This window comes from Elephas maximus, chromosome 2 (genome assembly GCF_024166365.1).
Source record: "Elephas maximus indicus isolate mEleMax1 chromosome 2, mEleMax1 primary haplotype, whole genome shotgun sequence".
Lineage (NCBI taxonomy): Eukaryota > Metazoa > Chordata > Mammalia > Proboscidea > Elephantidae > Elephas > Elephas maximus.
In genome coordinates this window covers 140,005,234-140,022,204 of record NC_064820.1, presented here as the reverse complement: position 1 = coordinate 140,022,204, position 16,971 = coordinate 140,005,234, and the positions used below count along the sequence as shown (strand labels likewise).

The 16,971-nt window shown below is 38.3% G+C and overlaps 1 protein-coding gene across 2 annotated transcripts in view; it reads right to left on the bottom strand.

Annotated features, from left to right (window-relative positions):
• DTWD2 (DTW domain containing 2) overlaps positions 1–16,971 on the bottom strand; it is a 170,674-nt gene that overhangs the window by 92,926 nt on the left and 60,777 nt on the right. For both annotated transcript variants that reach the window (XM_049873607.1, XM_049873608.1), the window contains exon 3: positions 14,263–14,357. In XM_049873607.1, coding sequence (XP_049729564.1) covers positions 14,263–14,357 — 95 coding nt within the window. The remainder of the gene's footprint in view (positions 1–14,262; positions 14,358–16,971) is intronic.

The following is a 16,971-nucleotide window of genomic DNA, read 5'->3' as shown; positions in this document are numbered from 1 at the left end:
CAATAGGTCCAAAGTATCATGTTTATGCAAATAATGAGTGCCTTCTACCTTTTTTTGCCAACTGCTCCCTCACCCTGCAAGGTATTTTCTAAGCACACTATGCTAATTTCTTTTTACAGCAACATGAAAACACCTCATGGGGGGAGACACTGATTGGCAAACAAACGTAGAAGGCACGTGTTATCTGTGTAAAAATACAGTAAGCAAGTCGATGTCTCACCATCTCACTTTTAAAGAACATTCAGGTTGTATTTCTTCTAATATTGATTTGTTGTTCTTTTGGCAGTATATTCAATATTCTATGCGGCCACAACAGTGTCAAAGGCATCAATTCTTCCTATTTCATTACCCAACTTTCCCACGCATATGAGGTAACTGAAAAGACTATTACATGTCTGTCAGTTTGTCACAGTACGGTTGCTTGCGTGTTACTATGATGCTGAAAGCTATGCCAGTGGGATTTCAAATACCAGCAGGGTCACCCATGGTGGGCAGGTTTCACAAGAGCTTCCAGACTCAGACTAGGAAGAAAGGCATGACACTCTAGTTCTGAAAATAAATCAGTGGAAAAAAAGCCTACAAATTCTACAGACATTAAATAGAACAAAGAAATCCTACCAACAATGCTATGACAATAAATTCAGGAATTAAGATGACTTGTAGAAATTCCTTGAAAGGTACAAATTACCAAATATGACACCCCCAAAAAATTAAAAATATGAATTATGTTTAATAAATAAATGACATTTATAATTCTAAACCATCCCACGAATTAAAATTTAAGGATTAGAAGGCTTAACTGGTAAATTCTATCAAATACTAAAGGAAATTTTTGAAATCATATATATAACTTCTTTTTGAAAATAGAGGAGAGGAAAATGACCAAATCATTTTGTAAGGCCAGCATAAATCTAAATCAAAAACCTGATAAGTTTTACCAGAAAACCAACAACTCCAAATCTCTCACGAACAAGATAACCAAAATACTCAACAAAACATTGGCAAGTAACATACAATAGTATACAACATATTAATAATAATAGTACTAAATCATTCTGAACGAGTAGGCTTTATCTCAGGAATAAAAAATGGATTTGAAATTCATAAATCAATCAATATAACCTGCCATATTACAGAATTGATAACAGAACTACATTTCAATAGAAATAGACAAAGCGTTTGTTGAAACTCAGTAACTACATTGTTCTTATTCAAATAGGTTCCTACTCATAGCTACCCTATGTACACCAGAACAAAACACTGCCTGGTCGTGCTCCATCCTCACGATTGTTACTGTGTCTGGGAACACTGTTGCAGCCGCTGTGCCAGCTCATCTTAATTTTTTCACTGACCCTCTACTTTACCAAGCATGATGTCCTTCTCCAGGGACTGGTATCTCTTGATAAAACATTCAAAGTAAGCAAGATGAAGTCTCACTATGCCCACTTGTAAGGAACATTCTGGCTGTACTTCTGCCAAGATATATTTGTTCATTCTTCTGGCAGTCCATGTTATATTTGCTATTCTTCGCCAACGCCATAATTCAAAAGCGTTAATTCTATTCAGTCTTCCTTAGTCATTGTCCAGCTTTGCATGCACATGAGGCAATTAAAATTACTATGGGTTGGGCCAGACACACGTTAGCCCTCAAGGTGACATCTTTGTTTTTAACACTTTAAAAAGGTCTTTGCAGCACATTTGACTAATGCAATATGTTGTTTGATTTCTCGACTGCTGCTTCCATGGGCATTGATTGTGGATCTAAGTAAAATGAAATCCTTGACAACTGTAGTCTTTTCTTCATTTATCATGATGTCGCTTATTGGTCCAGTTTTGAAGATTTTTATTTTTATAATTGTGGTGTAATCCATACTGAAGGCTGCAGTCTTTGATCTTCATCAGTTAGTGCTTCAAGTCCTCTTCATTTTCAGCAGGCAAGGTTGTGTCATCTGCATAATGCAGGTAGTTAATGACTCTTCCTCCAAACCTGATGCCACATTCTTCTTCATACAGGCCAGCTCCTCGGATTACTTGCTCAGCATACAGACTAAGTATGGTGAAAAAATACAAACCCGACAAACACGTTTCCTGATTTTAAACCATACAGTATCCCCTTGTTCTGTTCGAACGACGACCTATTGACCTCTGTACATGCTCCGCGTGAGCACAATTAGGTGTTCTAGAATTCTCATTCTTCACAATGCTATCCATAATTTGTTATGATTTACACAGTCAAATGCCTTTGCATAGTAAATAAAACACAGATAAACACTTTTCTGGTATTCTCTGCTTTCGGCCAAGATCCATCTGACATCAGCAATGATATCCCTAGTTCCGTATCCTCTTCTGAATGTGGCTTGATATTCCAGCAGTTCCCTGTTGATGTGCTGCTGCAACCATCTTTGAACTATTTTCAGCATAATTCTAATAGCATGTGATATTAGTGATATTGTTCAATAATTTCTGCATTCTATTATTTCACCTTTCTTTGGAATGGGCACAAATATGGATTTCTTCCAACCAGTTGGCTAGGTAGCCGACTTCCAAATTTATTGGCTTAGACAAGTGAGCGCTTCCAGCCTTGTATCCATTTGTTGAAACATTTCAAGTAGTATTTCATCAATTCCTGGAGCTTTGTTTTTCGCCAATGCCTTCAGTGCAGCCTACACTTATTCCTTCAGTACCACTGGTTCTTGATCATATGTTAATTCCTGAAATGGTCAAATGTCGACAGTGGCTCTGTATGTTCATTCCATCCTCTTTTCATACTTCCTGCATCATTCAATTTTTTACCCCAAGAATCCTTCAATATTGCACCTTGAGGCTTGAATTTTTTCTTCAGTTCTTTCAGCTTGAGAAATGCTGAATGTGTTCTTCCCCTTTGGTTTTCTAACTCCAAGTCTTTGGACATTTCATTATAATACTTTACTTTTTCTTCTTGAGCTGCTCATTGTAATCTTCTGTTCAACTCTTTTACTTCATCATTTCTTCCTTCTGCTTTAGCTACTCTACTTTCAAGACCAAGTTTCAGAGTCTCTTCTGACATCCATTTTGGTCTTTTCTTTCTTCTCTGCTTTTAATGACCTTTTGCTTTCTTCATGTATGATGTCCTTGATGTCATCCCACAACTTATCTGACCTTCGATCATTACTGTTCAATGTGTAAAATCTATTCTTGAGATGGTCTCTAAATTCAAATGAGATATACTCAAGGTCATACTTTGGCTCTCGTGGACTTGTTTTAATTTCCTTCAGCTTCAACTTTAACTTGCATATGAGCAATTGAGGGTCTATTATGCAGTTGGCCCCTGGCCGTGTTGACACAGATGTAGTCAATTTGATTCCTGTGTATTATATCTGGTGAGGTTCCTGTGTATAGTCGCTGTTTATGTTGCTGAAAAAAGTTATTTGCACTGAAGAGGTCTTTGGTCTTGCAAAATTCTATCATGCGATCTTTGGCATAATTTCTATCACCAAGGCCCTATTTTCCAACTACCAATCCTTCTTTGTTTCCAATGTTCATATTCCAATCACCAGTAATTATCAATGCACCTTGATTGCATGTTTGATCAATTTCAGGCTGCAGAAGTTGGTAAAAGTCTTCAAATTTTTATCTTTGGCAGTAGTGGACAGTGCATGAATTTGAATAATAGTAAGGCGTATGGATATTATCCTATCACTGACAGCGTTGCACTTCAGGATAGATCTCCAAATGTTCTTTTTGATGATGAATGCGATGCCATTTCTCTTCAACTTGCCACTCCCGGTATAGCAGATCACATTAATGTCTGATCTGAAATGGCCAATGCCAGTCCATTTAGCTCACTTACGCATAGGATATCAATCTTTATGCATTTTATTTCATTTTTTTTTTGATTACTTCCAATTTCCCTTGATTCATACTTCACACATTCCACATTCTGAGTGTTAATGGATGTTTGCAGCTGTTTCTCCTCATTTTAAGTCATGCCACAACAGCAAATGAAGGTCCCGAAAGCTTTATTCCATCTACATCATTAAGGCTGACTCTACTGTGAAGAGGCAGCTCATCCCCAGTCATATTTTGAGTGCCTTCCTATCTGAGGAGCTCATCTTCTGGCACTATATCAGATAATATTTTGCTGCCATCCATAAGGTTTTCACTGGCCATTTTTTTTCAGAAGTAGATTGCTAGGTCCTTCTTCCCAGTCTGTCTTAGTCTGGAGGCTCTGCTGAAGTCTGTCCACCATGGGTGACCCTGCTGGTGTTTGAAATACTGGTAGTATACCTTCAAGCACCACAGCAACATGCAAGCCACCACAGTATGGCAAACTGACAGACAAGTGGGGGGCAACAAATACACCTAAGAAAAATTTTCAGCACTTTAGATAACAGGGAACCTCCTTAAACTGATAAATGGCATCTACAAAAATGTGCAGCCAATACCATATTTAGCAATGTCCTTGAGACTGAGATCAAGGTAAGGATGCTCGCTTTCACCACTTCTATTAAATACTGAATTGTAAAGCCTGTTACTGTTTTTAGTTGCTGTCAAGTAAATTCCAATTCACAGCAACTCCACGTGTTACAAAGTAAAACTGTTCTATAAACCCTGTAATCTTAACGAAATCAGATCACTAGCTCTCTCTTCCATACTACTGCTGGGTAGGTTTGACACACCAACCTTTAGGTTAGCAGTCGAGTGCAAAACATTTGCATAAATAACGGACATTACTGGAGATCCTAGTTATTGCAATAAAGCATGAACAAAAGAATAAAAAGAATAAATATCAGAAAGGAAAAAGTATAACTGACCCTATTTGCAATGATAGTGCTGTTTACGTAGAAAGACTTACTGAATCCACAAAACAATATCTAGAGCCAATCGGTAACATTTAGCAAAGTCACTAGATACAGAGTTAATATACAAAAATCAACGTTTTTTAAATATACTGTTGTTCCTATGGGATGTCATCAAGTCGATTCCAACTCATAATGATCCCATGTGGCCGAGTGTAACTGTCCTATAGGTTTTTCTTGGCTGTAATCTTTACGGAAGCATATTGCCAAGTCTTTCTCCTGCAAAGCTCCTGGGTGGGTTTAAAGTACCAACCTTTCATTTAGAAGTTGAGCACTTAACCTGTTGCACCACCAGGGCCTCTAAGATACTAGAGTCAAAAAACTGAAAGTGAACATTTTTAATTCCATTCACAATAGAACCAAAAAACACCAGGTAACTGGGAATAAACCCAAAAAAATTTTCCAAATCATCTAACTGAAAATTATCAAACATTTTGGAGAAAAGTTAAAAAACACCTAGAGAGCCAAGGAGGGGTGCTCATGATGGTGGAATGGTCAGATACTTCCTGTGGTCTCCCTTACAACAAAGACCCCCAAAACAAGTGAATCAATTATATATGACAATCCAGGAGCCCTGAACATCAAAGACAATGTTGAGGTGTCGGGCTGAGTGACAGGGGGAGGGAGAAACAGTTCATTAGCAGCGAGAATTTGCCAGACCTAACTTGGATGGCATGCTGCAGACTGGATCGGCTGGCGCACACAGGCTGAAACAAGGAGTAGCGCACAGGATGTGTTTTCCATGTCAGGAGAAATCAAGTGGCGGAGAGCCTGCACAGTCCTCGGAGCCAGAAGGACACGGCACTGAATCAGCCAAAGTTAAGTGCAAGTGTCTAACCTTACTCAAGGGATCAAAATAACACTTCCTCCTCTAGAACGTGCCTCTCTCATGTGCACCCAAGCCAGGTTCCTGGCTTTGGAGAAGTAACAAATAAACAAAGAGAAAAAAATAATCTGCAAGTTCCTCTAAACCAAGACCTCACAGCAGGCACTGCCCCTTTGCCTGTTGTTGTTAGGTGCCGTTGAGTCGGTTCTGAATCATAGCGACCCTAGGCATGACAGAATGAAACACGGCCCGGTCCTGCGCCATCCTTACAATCGTTGTTATGCTTGAGCTCATTGTTGCAGCCACTGTGTCAATCACCTCGTTGAGGGTCTTCTACTATTTCCGCTGATCCTGTGCTCTGCCAAGCATGATGTCCTTCTCCAGGGACTGATCCCTCCTGGCAACATGTCCAAAGTACATAAGACACAGTCTCACCCTCCTTGCCTCTGAGGAGCATTCTGGACGCACTTCTTCCAAGACAGATTTGTTCATTCTTTTGGCAGTCCATAGTATATTCAATATTCTTCGCCAACACCACAAATCAAAGGCGTCAACTCTTCTCCGGTCTTATTCATTGTCCAGGTTTCACATGCATATGATGCAACTGAAAATACCGCGGCTTGGGTCAGGCATACCTTAGTCTTCAAGGTGACATCTTTGCTCTTCAACAAATTGAAGAGGTCCTTTGCAGCAGATTTACCCAATGCAATGTGCCTTTTGATTTCTTGACTGCTGCTTCCATGGGTGCTAATTGTGGATCCAAGTAAAATGAAATCCTTGACAACTTCAATCTTTTCTCTGTTTATCATGATGTTGCTCATTGGTCCAGTTGTGAGGATTTTTGTTTTCTTTATGCTGAGGTGCAGTTCATACTGAAGGCTATGGTCTTTGATCTTCATTAGTAAGTGCTTCAAGTCCTCTTCACTTTCAGCAAGCAAGGTTGTGTCACCTGCATAACGCAGGTTGTTAATGAGTCTTCCTCCAATCCTGATGCCCCGTTCTTCTTCATAGAGTCCAGCTTCTCGGATTATTTGTTCAGCATACAGATTAAATAGGGATGGTAAAAGAATACAACCCTGACGCACCTTTCCTGACTTCACACCTCTCCTGACTTTAAACCAATCAGTATCCCCTTGTTCTGTCCAAACAACTACCTCTTAATCTATGAAAAGGTTCCTCATGAGCACAATTAAGTGTTCTGGAATTCCCATTCATCGCAATGTTATCCATAGTTTGTTATGATCCACACAGTCGAATGCCTTTGCATAGTCAATAAAACACAGGTAAACATCCTTCTGGTAGTCTCTGCTTTCAGCCAGGATCCATCTGACATTAGCAACGATATCCCTGGTTCACATCCTCTTGTGAAACCAGCCTGAATTTCTGGCATTCCCTGTTGATATATTGCTGCAGCCGTTTTTGAATGATCTTCAGCAAAATTTTGCTTGTGTGTGATATTAATGATATTGTTCTATAATTTCCACATTCAGTTGGATCACCTTTCTTGGGAATAGGCATAAATATGGATCCCTTCCAGTCAGTTGGCCAGGAAGCCGTCTTCCATATTTCTTGGCATAGACAAGTGAGCACCTCCAGCGCTGCATCTGTTTGTTGAAACATCTCAATTGATATTCCATCAATCCCTGGAGCCTTGTTTTTCGCCAATGCCTTCAGAGCAGCTTGGACTTCTTCCTTCAGTACCATCAGTTCCTGATCATATGGTACCTCTTGAAATGGTTGAATATCGACTAATTCTTTCTGTTACAATGACTCTGTGTATTCCTTCCATCTTTTTTGATGCTTCCTGTGTCATTTAATATTTTCCCCATAGAATCTTTCACTACTGCAACTTGAGGCTTGAATTTTTTCTTTAGTTCTTTCAGCTTTAGAAATGTCGAGTGTGTTCTTCCCTTTTGGTTTCCCATCTCCAGCTCTTTGCACATATCATTATTTTACTTTGTCTTCTCGAGAGGCCCTTTGAAATCTTCTGTTCAGTTCTTTTACTTCATCAATTCTTCCTTTTGCTTTAGCTGCTCGATGCACAAGAGCAAGTTTCAGAGTCTCCTCTGACACCCATCTTGGTCTTTTCTTTCTTTCCTGTGTTTTCAGTGACCTCTTGCTTTCTTCATGGATAATGTCCTTGATGTCATTCCACAACTCATCTGTTCTTCGGTCACTAGTGTTCAGTGTGTCAAATCTATTCTTGAGATGGTCTCTAAATTCAGGTGGGATATACTCAAGGTCGCATTTTGGCTCTCGTGGACTTGCTCTGATTTTCTTCAGTTTCAGCTTGAACTTGCATATGAGCAATTGATGGTCTGTTCCATAGTCGGCCCCTGGCCATGTTCTAACTGATGTTATTGAGCTTTTCCATAGTCTCTTTCCACAGATGTAGTCAATTTGATTTGTGTGTGTTCCATCTGGTGAGGCCCACGTGTATAGTCGCTGTTTATGTTAGTGAAAGAAGTTATTTGCAATGAAGAAGTCGTTGGTCTTGCAAAATTCTATCATTCAATCTCCGGCATTGTTTCTATCACCAAGGCCGTATTTTCCAACTACTGATCCTTTTTCTTTGTTTCCTACTTTCCCATGCAATCGCCAGTAATTATCAATGCATCTTGATTGCATGTTTGATCAATTTCAGACTGCAGCAGCTGATAAAAATCTTCTATTTCTTTATCTTTGGCCCTAGTGGTTGCTGTGTAAATCTGAATAACAGTCGTATTAACTGGTCTTCCTTGTAGGTGTATGGCTATTATCCTATCACTGACAGCGTTGTACTTCCAGATAGATCTTGAAACATTCTTTTTGACAATGAATGCAACACCATTCCTCTTTAAGTTGTCATCCCAGCATAGTAGACTATATGACTGTCTGATTCAAAATGGCCAGTACCAGTCCATTTCAGCTCACTAATGCCTAGGATATCAATGTTGATGCGTTCCATTTCATTTTTGACAATTTCCAATTTTCCTAGATTCATACTTCGTACATTCCAGGTTCCGATCATTAATGGATGTTTGCAGCTGTTTCTTCTCATTTTGAGTCGTGCCACATCAGCAAATGAAGGTCCCGAAAGCTTTAGTCCATCCATGTCACTAAGGTTGACTCTACTTTGAGGAGGCAGCTCTTCCCCAGTCATCTTTTGAATGCCTTCCAACCTGGGGGGGCTCATCTTTCAGCACTATATCAGACAATGTTCCGCTGCTATTCATAAGGTTTTCACTGGCTAATACTTTTCAGAAGTAGACTGCAGGGTCCTTCTTCCTAGTCTGATTTAGTTTGGAAGCTCAGCTGAAACCTGTCCTCCATGGGTGACCCTGCTGGTATCTGAATACTGGTGGCATAGCTTCCAGCATCACAGCAACACACAAGGCCCCACAGTACAACAAATTGACAGACACTTGGGGGCCCCTTTGCCTGGGCACAGGCATAAGGGGTCAATGGACTTTGAATACTTTTCACCCCTTACTGAGAACTGGGTGGAAATCCTGGTGACATAGGGGTTAAGTGCTATAGCTGCTAACTAAATGGTTGGCAGTTCGAATCCATGAGGTTCTCCTTGGAAACTCTATGGGGCAGTTCTACGATGTCCCATATGGTCACTATGAGTCAGAATTGACTCAATGGCAACAGGTTTGGTTTCTGGTTTTTGGTTTTTCATTTAGACCTGAGTGGACCCATCTGAGCAGTGGAGGCCGTCACTGGCACAGAACAACAGGGTATAAACCTGAAGCCTATTTTTCAACTGCAACAGCTAAGGGGGAGTTGAAAATTTGTGACAGTTGACATAGCCCTGTCCATTAAGTATCCTCACCTATCAACATCAGGGGCCTGAGGACTAGTGGCTCCACCCACTCCACCTAGCCACCCACGATAGGGGTCTGAGAATAAGTGGTACCTCCCAGTCCTTACAGCCAACAGCATCCCGTGCACAATGTCCCGCTACAAAACCCAACTACCTACGTGCTCTACGGAACAGTGACACACTGTCTACTTAAGGCACTCAGGGACAGATGTCAGCCCCCTACCTTGCTCAGCACATGACCCCCTACTGCAGCAAGATACCAGTGCCTGCTCCAATCCCCCCAAGTAGCCCTGCCTATCTCGGATTGTGGGTGAGAGCCTGCACCACACACTCAGTAAACGACAACCTGGACACCTGAGCTGAATTCACACAAGAAAAGTAAATGGACTTCTAGGCTCACATACCTAGTAGCAGCTCTAACCAACTGGTGACAGGACATGAAAGCTTCAAATATGCCAATAATCAAACTAGCTCACATGACCAGCCTATTTGGGCATATCAAAACAAAAGAAAACAAGAAGCTAGGACACCATAGACAAACAGAATAAAGAACTATAATAACTTACTGATGGCTCGGAGACAACAGTCAATATCAAATCATATAAAAGGCAGACAATGACGGCTTCAGCAAGCGACTACAACAAAGAACGAAGAAACCTCCTGCAGGAAGAGAAGGTCTTGGAATTACTAGAGGTAGAATTCAAAAGATTAATATACAGAGCTCTTCAAGAGATCAGGACAAGATCAGGCAAAACACACAACAAGCCAAGGAACACACAGGCAATGCAACAGAGGAAGTGAAAAAGGTTATACAAGAGCGTAATGACAAGTTTGAGAGGCTGCAAGCATCCACAGACAGCAAACAGAAATCCAAAAGATTAACAATAAAATTTCAGAATGAAACAACAGAAAGTCACAGGATCAAAATTGAGGCAATGGAAGTCAGAATTAGTGAGAATGAAGATAAAGCACTTGACATCAACTTATTTGAGGAAAAATCAGATAAAAGAATTTAAAAAAATGAAGAAATCCTAAGAATTTTGTGGGACTCTATCAAGAGAAATAACCTACAAGTGATTGGACTACCAGAATGGGGGGGATAACAGAAAATACAGAGAGAACTGTTGAAGGTTTCTTGACAGAAAACTTCCCTGAGATTGTGAAAGATGAGAGGATATCTATCCAAGAAGCTCACTGAACCCCACATGGGGTAGATCCCAAAAGAAAATCATCAACACATACAATAATCAAACCTGCCAAAACCAAAGATAAAGAGAGAATTTTAAGAGCGGCAAAGGATAAACAAAAGGACATCTACAAAGGACAGTCAATAAGACCAAGCTCTGACTGCTCAGCAGAAACCATGCAGGCAAGAAGGCAATGGGATTACATATATAAAGCCACGAAGGAAAAAAACTGGCAGCCAAGAATTATCTATCCAGTAAAACTGTCTATCAAATATGATGGTGAAATTAGGGCATTTCCAGATTTCCAGATAAACAGAAGAGAATTTGTAAAAACCAAATCAAAATTACAAGAAATACTAAAAGGAGTGCTCCAGTTAGAAAATCAATAATATCGGATAACAATCCAAGACTAGGATACAGGACAAAACAACCAAATATCTACCGAGATAGGGAAGTCACAACAATAAATCAAAGCTAAAACACTGAAAATAGGGAAACAGAGATGTCAAAATGTAAAAGACGACAGCACTAAAACAAAAAAGAGAGACTAAATAATGTAGTCCTAGAACTTTCATATACAGAGGACGTGAAGGCGATATCAAGAAATGAAAAATTGGTTTAAACTTAGAAATACAGAAATAAATATAAAGGTAACCACAAAGGAAACTAACAATCCTACACACCAAAATAAAAAGGAAAAAAATATAAAAAATCAGCAAATACAAAATCAACAACGATGAAAATACATTAAGAAAAACAAATCAGGACAGAAAATTAAGTGGAACAAAGAAACTGTCAACAACACACAAAAAAATACATCAAAATGACAGCACTAAACTTATACCTATCAATAATTATGCTGAAAGTAAATGGACTAAATGCACCAATAAAGAGACAAAAAGTGACAGAAAGGATTAAAAAAACACAGTCTATCCATATGCTGCCTACAAGAGGCACCTAGACTCAAAGACGCAAACAAACTAAAACTCAAAGGATGGAAAAAATATATATATCAAGCAAGTACCAAATAAAAAAGAGCAGGAGTGACAATATCAATCTCTGACAAAATAGACTTTAAATCAAAACTAATCACAAAAGATAAGGAAGGGCACTATATAATGATTAAAGGGTCAATACACCAGGAGGACATAACCATAATAAACATTTATGCACCATTGACAGGGCTCCAAAATACATAAAACAAACTCCAACAGCTTTCAAAAGAGAAATAGACAGCTCCACAATAGAAGACTTCAACAAACCACTTTTGGTGGAGGACAGAACATCTAGAAAGACGCGGAAGATCTAAATACCACAATCAACCAACTTGATCTCACAGGCATATACAGAACACTCTACCCAACAGCAGTCAAATATACTTTCTTTTCCAGTCACACGGAACAGTCTCCAGAATAGACCACATATTAGGCCACAAAGCAAGCCTTAACAGAATCCAACACATCGAAATATTTAAAGCATTTTTTCTGACCCTGAAGCCAAAAAAGTAGAAATCAGTATCAGAAAAAGCAAGGAAAGAAAAATCAGAACACATGGAAACTGAATAACACCTTGCTCAAAAATTACTGGGTTACAGAAGAAATCAAGGACGGAATAAAGAAATTCATTGAATCAAATGAGAATGAAAACACAGCAAAAGCAGTGCTTGAAAGTCAATTTATACCACTAAATGCACACATCCAAAAAGAAGAAAGGGATAAAATCAAATCACTAACCCTATGACTCCAACAAACAGAAAAAGAGAATGAAAAGAAGCCCTCAGGCACCAGAAGAAAGGAAATAATAAAAATTAGAGCAGAAATAAATGGAATAGAAAAACAATTGAAAGAGTTAAAACGATCAACAGCTGGTTCTTTCAAGAGATCAACAAAATCAATAAACCACTGGCCAAACTGACAAAAGAAGCACAGGCAAGGACACAAATAACCCAAATAAGAAACTAAATGGGTGATATAACAACAAATCCAAATGAAATTAAGAGAATCATAACAGAACACTATAAAAAACTATAATCCAACAAATTTGAAAATCTAGAAGAAATACATGAATTTCTAGAAACACACTACCTACCTAAGCTAACAGAGGTAGAGCAACTAAACAAACGTATAACAAAAGAAGAGATTGAAGAGGTAATTAAAAAACTTCCAACAAAAAAAGGCCCGGCCCTGTCAGCTTCACTGGAGAATTCTACCAAAACTTCAGAGAAGAGTTAACACCAGTACTCCTAAAGGTATTTCAGAGCACAGAAAAGGAGGGAATACTCCCAAACTCATTCTATGAAGCCAGCATATCCCTGATACCAAAACCAGGTAAAGACACCACAAAAAAAGAAAATTACAGACCTATATCCCTTTAAATTTTTTTTTTTATATCCCTAATGAACTTAGATGCAAAAATCCTCAACAAAATTCTAGCTAGTAGAATTCAACAACGTATCAAAAATATAATTCACCATGACCAAGTGGGATTCATACCAGGTATGCAGGGATGGTTCAACATTAGAAAAACAATCAATGTAATCCATCACATAAACAGAAGATAAGAACCACATGATCTTATCAATTGGTGCAGAAAAGGCATTTGACAAAGTCCAATATCAATTCATGGTAAAAAACTCTCAGCAAAATAGGAATAGAAGGGAAATTCCTCAACATAATAAACGACATTTATACAAAGCCAACAGCTAACATCATTCTAAATGGAGAGTCTAAAAGCATTCCCCTTGAGAACAGGAACCAGACAAGGATGCCTTTTATTACCACTCTTATTCAACATTGTGCTGGTGCTCCTAGTCAGAGTAATAAGGCAAGAAAAAGAAAGGGCATTTGAATTGGTAATGAAGAAGTAAAAGTCTCCCTATTTGCAGATGATATGATCCTATACGAGAAAACTCCAAAGAATACACAAGAAAACTACTAATAGAGGAGTTCAGCAAAGTATCAGGATACAAGATAAATATACGAAAATCAGTTGGATTCCTCTACACCAACAAAGAGAACTTCAAGGAGGAAATCACCAAATCAATACCATTTACAATAGCCCCTAGAAGATAATATACTTAGGAATAAATCTAACCAGGGATATAAAAGACCTGTAAAAGAAAACTACAAGACACTTCTGCAGAAACCAAAAGAGACCTACATAAGTAGAAAAACATACCTTGCTCATGGATAGGAAGACTTAACATTGTAAAAATGTCTATTCTACCCAAAGTGGTCTAGAGATACAATGCAATTTCGATCTAAATTCCAATGACATTTTTTAATGAGACAGAGAAGCAAATCACCAACTTCATATGGAAGGGGAAGAGATCCCAGATAAGTACAGCATTACTGAAGAAGAAGAACAAAGTGGGAGGCCTCACTCTACCCGATTTTAGAACCTATTATACAGCTACAGTATGTTTGTTCCATTTTGTTGTGCTTGTCTTGCATTATTTTCTTTGAAGGGAGGGAAGAACAGAGCTTAATTTTCTGACCACTTCCAATGAACTATGTTCTGGATCTAATGACAAAGTTGAAGGAAACCTTTATAAAGATCTGAGTGAAAAAGAGTTCTTTTAAATCACCCTTAGCATTAATTTACCTTTCTTCACTGAAGCGACGACCAATCTTGACTTTACACTTGTCCTTGGGAAGGCATGCTGCTAGTAGAGGAACTGTCCGCAACACTTTGTTTTCCTTTAATTAAAAAGTTATATCAATTTTTACTGAAACACAGTTTTAAAACTTTTATGATGAACACTTGATTCATAACTTTATGTAATAACTTCCCCAAGTCTTCTGCTACAGACCACAGTTAGTTTTATTTTGATATTGTATTTCTTCTACAAATTGCTATAACGAAGCATGTATTATTTTATAACAAGGAAATCTTGGCATTTCAAAAATTTCTCTCATAGCAATCTATTAACAGACATATAAAATGACCTTTTTATAACATTTGGATTCTCCCTTGTAACTCACTGCAGATTTCTATTTGCTATTTAAATTTCAAAAGCAAAGCTTCCTACCTTTAGGAAATGTATAAAACTGTTATATTTATCATTTCAACCTACATTTTTCATTCTATGTTTAAAAAAAAAAAAAACAATTACAAACATCCGTATATTTAGGAAACCCTGGTGGCGTAGTCGTTAAGTGCTATGGCTGCTAACCAAAACATCAGCAGTCCGAATCCACCAGGCACTCCTTGGAAACTCTATGGGGCAGTTCTACTCTGTCCTATAGGGTCACTAGGAGTTGGAATCAACTCAATGGCAATGGTGTATATATATATATATACGTATATATAATCTAAACTGATGATAGAAAATAAAATCCCCACAAGACTTACAAACATTCACATAAAATTTTACCAGGGGTAAGACTTATTTTCCTAACTTTTCATTAAATGTAAGAAAAACTTCAATAATACCAATCAAGATTTCGTGAAATGATATGTATAGAAGCTCATTTTCCACTATAAAATTATTTAGGAGTGATCCCAAAACACAGTTAAAACTTACCCTTTAAGTAACTGGCCTAAAATCTAGTATACCACATTTTAACTCTTACTTGTCTTTCACAACTCATCTTAACAGTCTCCTTCCTCCGAAAACCTCACCAGATTTTGCAGCCAGTATAGTAAAAAAAAAAAATTTTTTTTTTTTTTTATAGTACATCTGCACCCATTGCACCTTGTGCTATCCCTTTCATAGCATTTACCAAATGCTGACTTGCTAAGCTCTTTTTCTCCATTAGACTGTAAGCTCCTTGGGGGCAGAGAATCTTACCTTATGAAACTTCATGTTTCTAGGCACTTTGCCTGGCACATATTAAATGTTCTATATTGGTGGAATGAACAAGTGAACGAGTAAGTCAGTGAGCAAGCAACTGAATACAAAAGCAAACTAATAAGTCTTTGCTATTCTGGAAATTTCAAAACCTAAAGATGGAATTAATATGTTCAAAAAAAAAGAATGCAGACTAATACGAGTGTCCTCAAATTCCAAATTTTCTACCACCTTCTAGGGGTTGGTTTGGTCTAGCAAAACTACACTGTAACTGTACAAATTCTCTGAAGGAATAAAAATAGAAGAAAGCATTGGAGAACACTTATAATTTGAAGGTAAAAAGAGAAAAAAAGAAGCAGTGTACTATTTTCAGTCTCTGCCATAACAAATTACCATAAACTTAGGAGGTAAATACAACATAAATTTATTATTTTACATTTCTGTATGTCAGAAGACTAAAGTTTAGGGGTTAGCAGGGCTATCTATATTCCTTTCTAGAGGACCTAGGGTAGGATCCATTTCCTTGCTTATCAGGTTGTTGGCAGAATTCAGACCCTTGTGGTTGTGGACTCAGTACTCTGTTTCCTTGCTGGTTGAAAGCTGAGAGTCATTCTCAGCTTCTAAAGGCCACCCACATTCCTTGGCTCATGGCCCCCTTCCTCCATTTTCAAAGCCAGAAAGAGAGTTCACTCCCTCCCACACTTTGAATCGCTCCTGCCTCTTCTTTCACCATTACGTCACTCTAAATAAAGTAGGAAGGGTTCTCTATTTTAAAGACTCTGATTAGATTGAGCCCACCTCGATAATTCGGGAAAATCACCTCATCTTAAGATCCATAACCTTCATCACATCTGCAAAGTCCCTGTAGCATGTAATTTAACATATTGACAGGTACTAAGGATCAGGATGTAATGTCTTTGCAGGGCTATTATTCTGCCTACCACAAGGATTGAAGCAATTACTTAATAAAAACCTGCTGCCAATGAGTCTATTCCAACTCACAGCAACCCTATAAGACAAAGTAGAACTGCCCCATAGAGTTTCTGCCTGGTGGATTTGAACTGCCGACTTCTTGGTTAGTAGCCGTAGCACTTAACCACTACACCACCAGGGTTTCCTACTTAATAAAACAGAGGGAAAAAAATCATGTCAACAACAGAGTAGGAAAATGAAGAACAGAACTAAGCAAAGGACTCTGAAAGAGTATCACTTCTGTCAAATCAAAGCACTACACTATACTGTTAAGGAAATTATATATAAATTTCCTAAGAAGAAAATGAATACAATTGCTCACTTAATCTCTATATAAATAAACTAAAAGAATACAAAGAAAAAGAATGAGAATGCACCACAGCTCAACAGAAATGAGAGCCACATGTACGAAAAAAGTTAAGATTTTGAAATAAAAAGTGATTACCAGACATGTAAAGACCTTGGAAGTGGCCCCTCCTATCCTCAAAAGGTAAAAGCTGAACAAACTGAAAATCAACAATTATTTAGATTCATCAGTAACTTGAGGT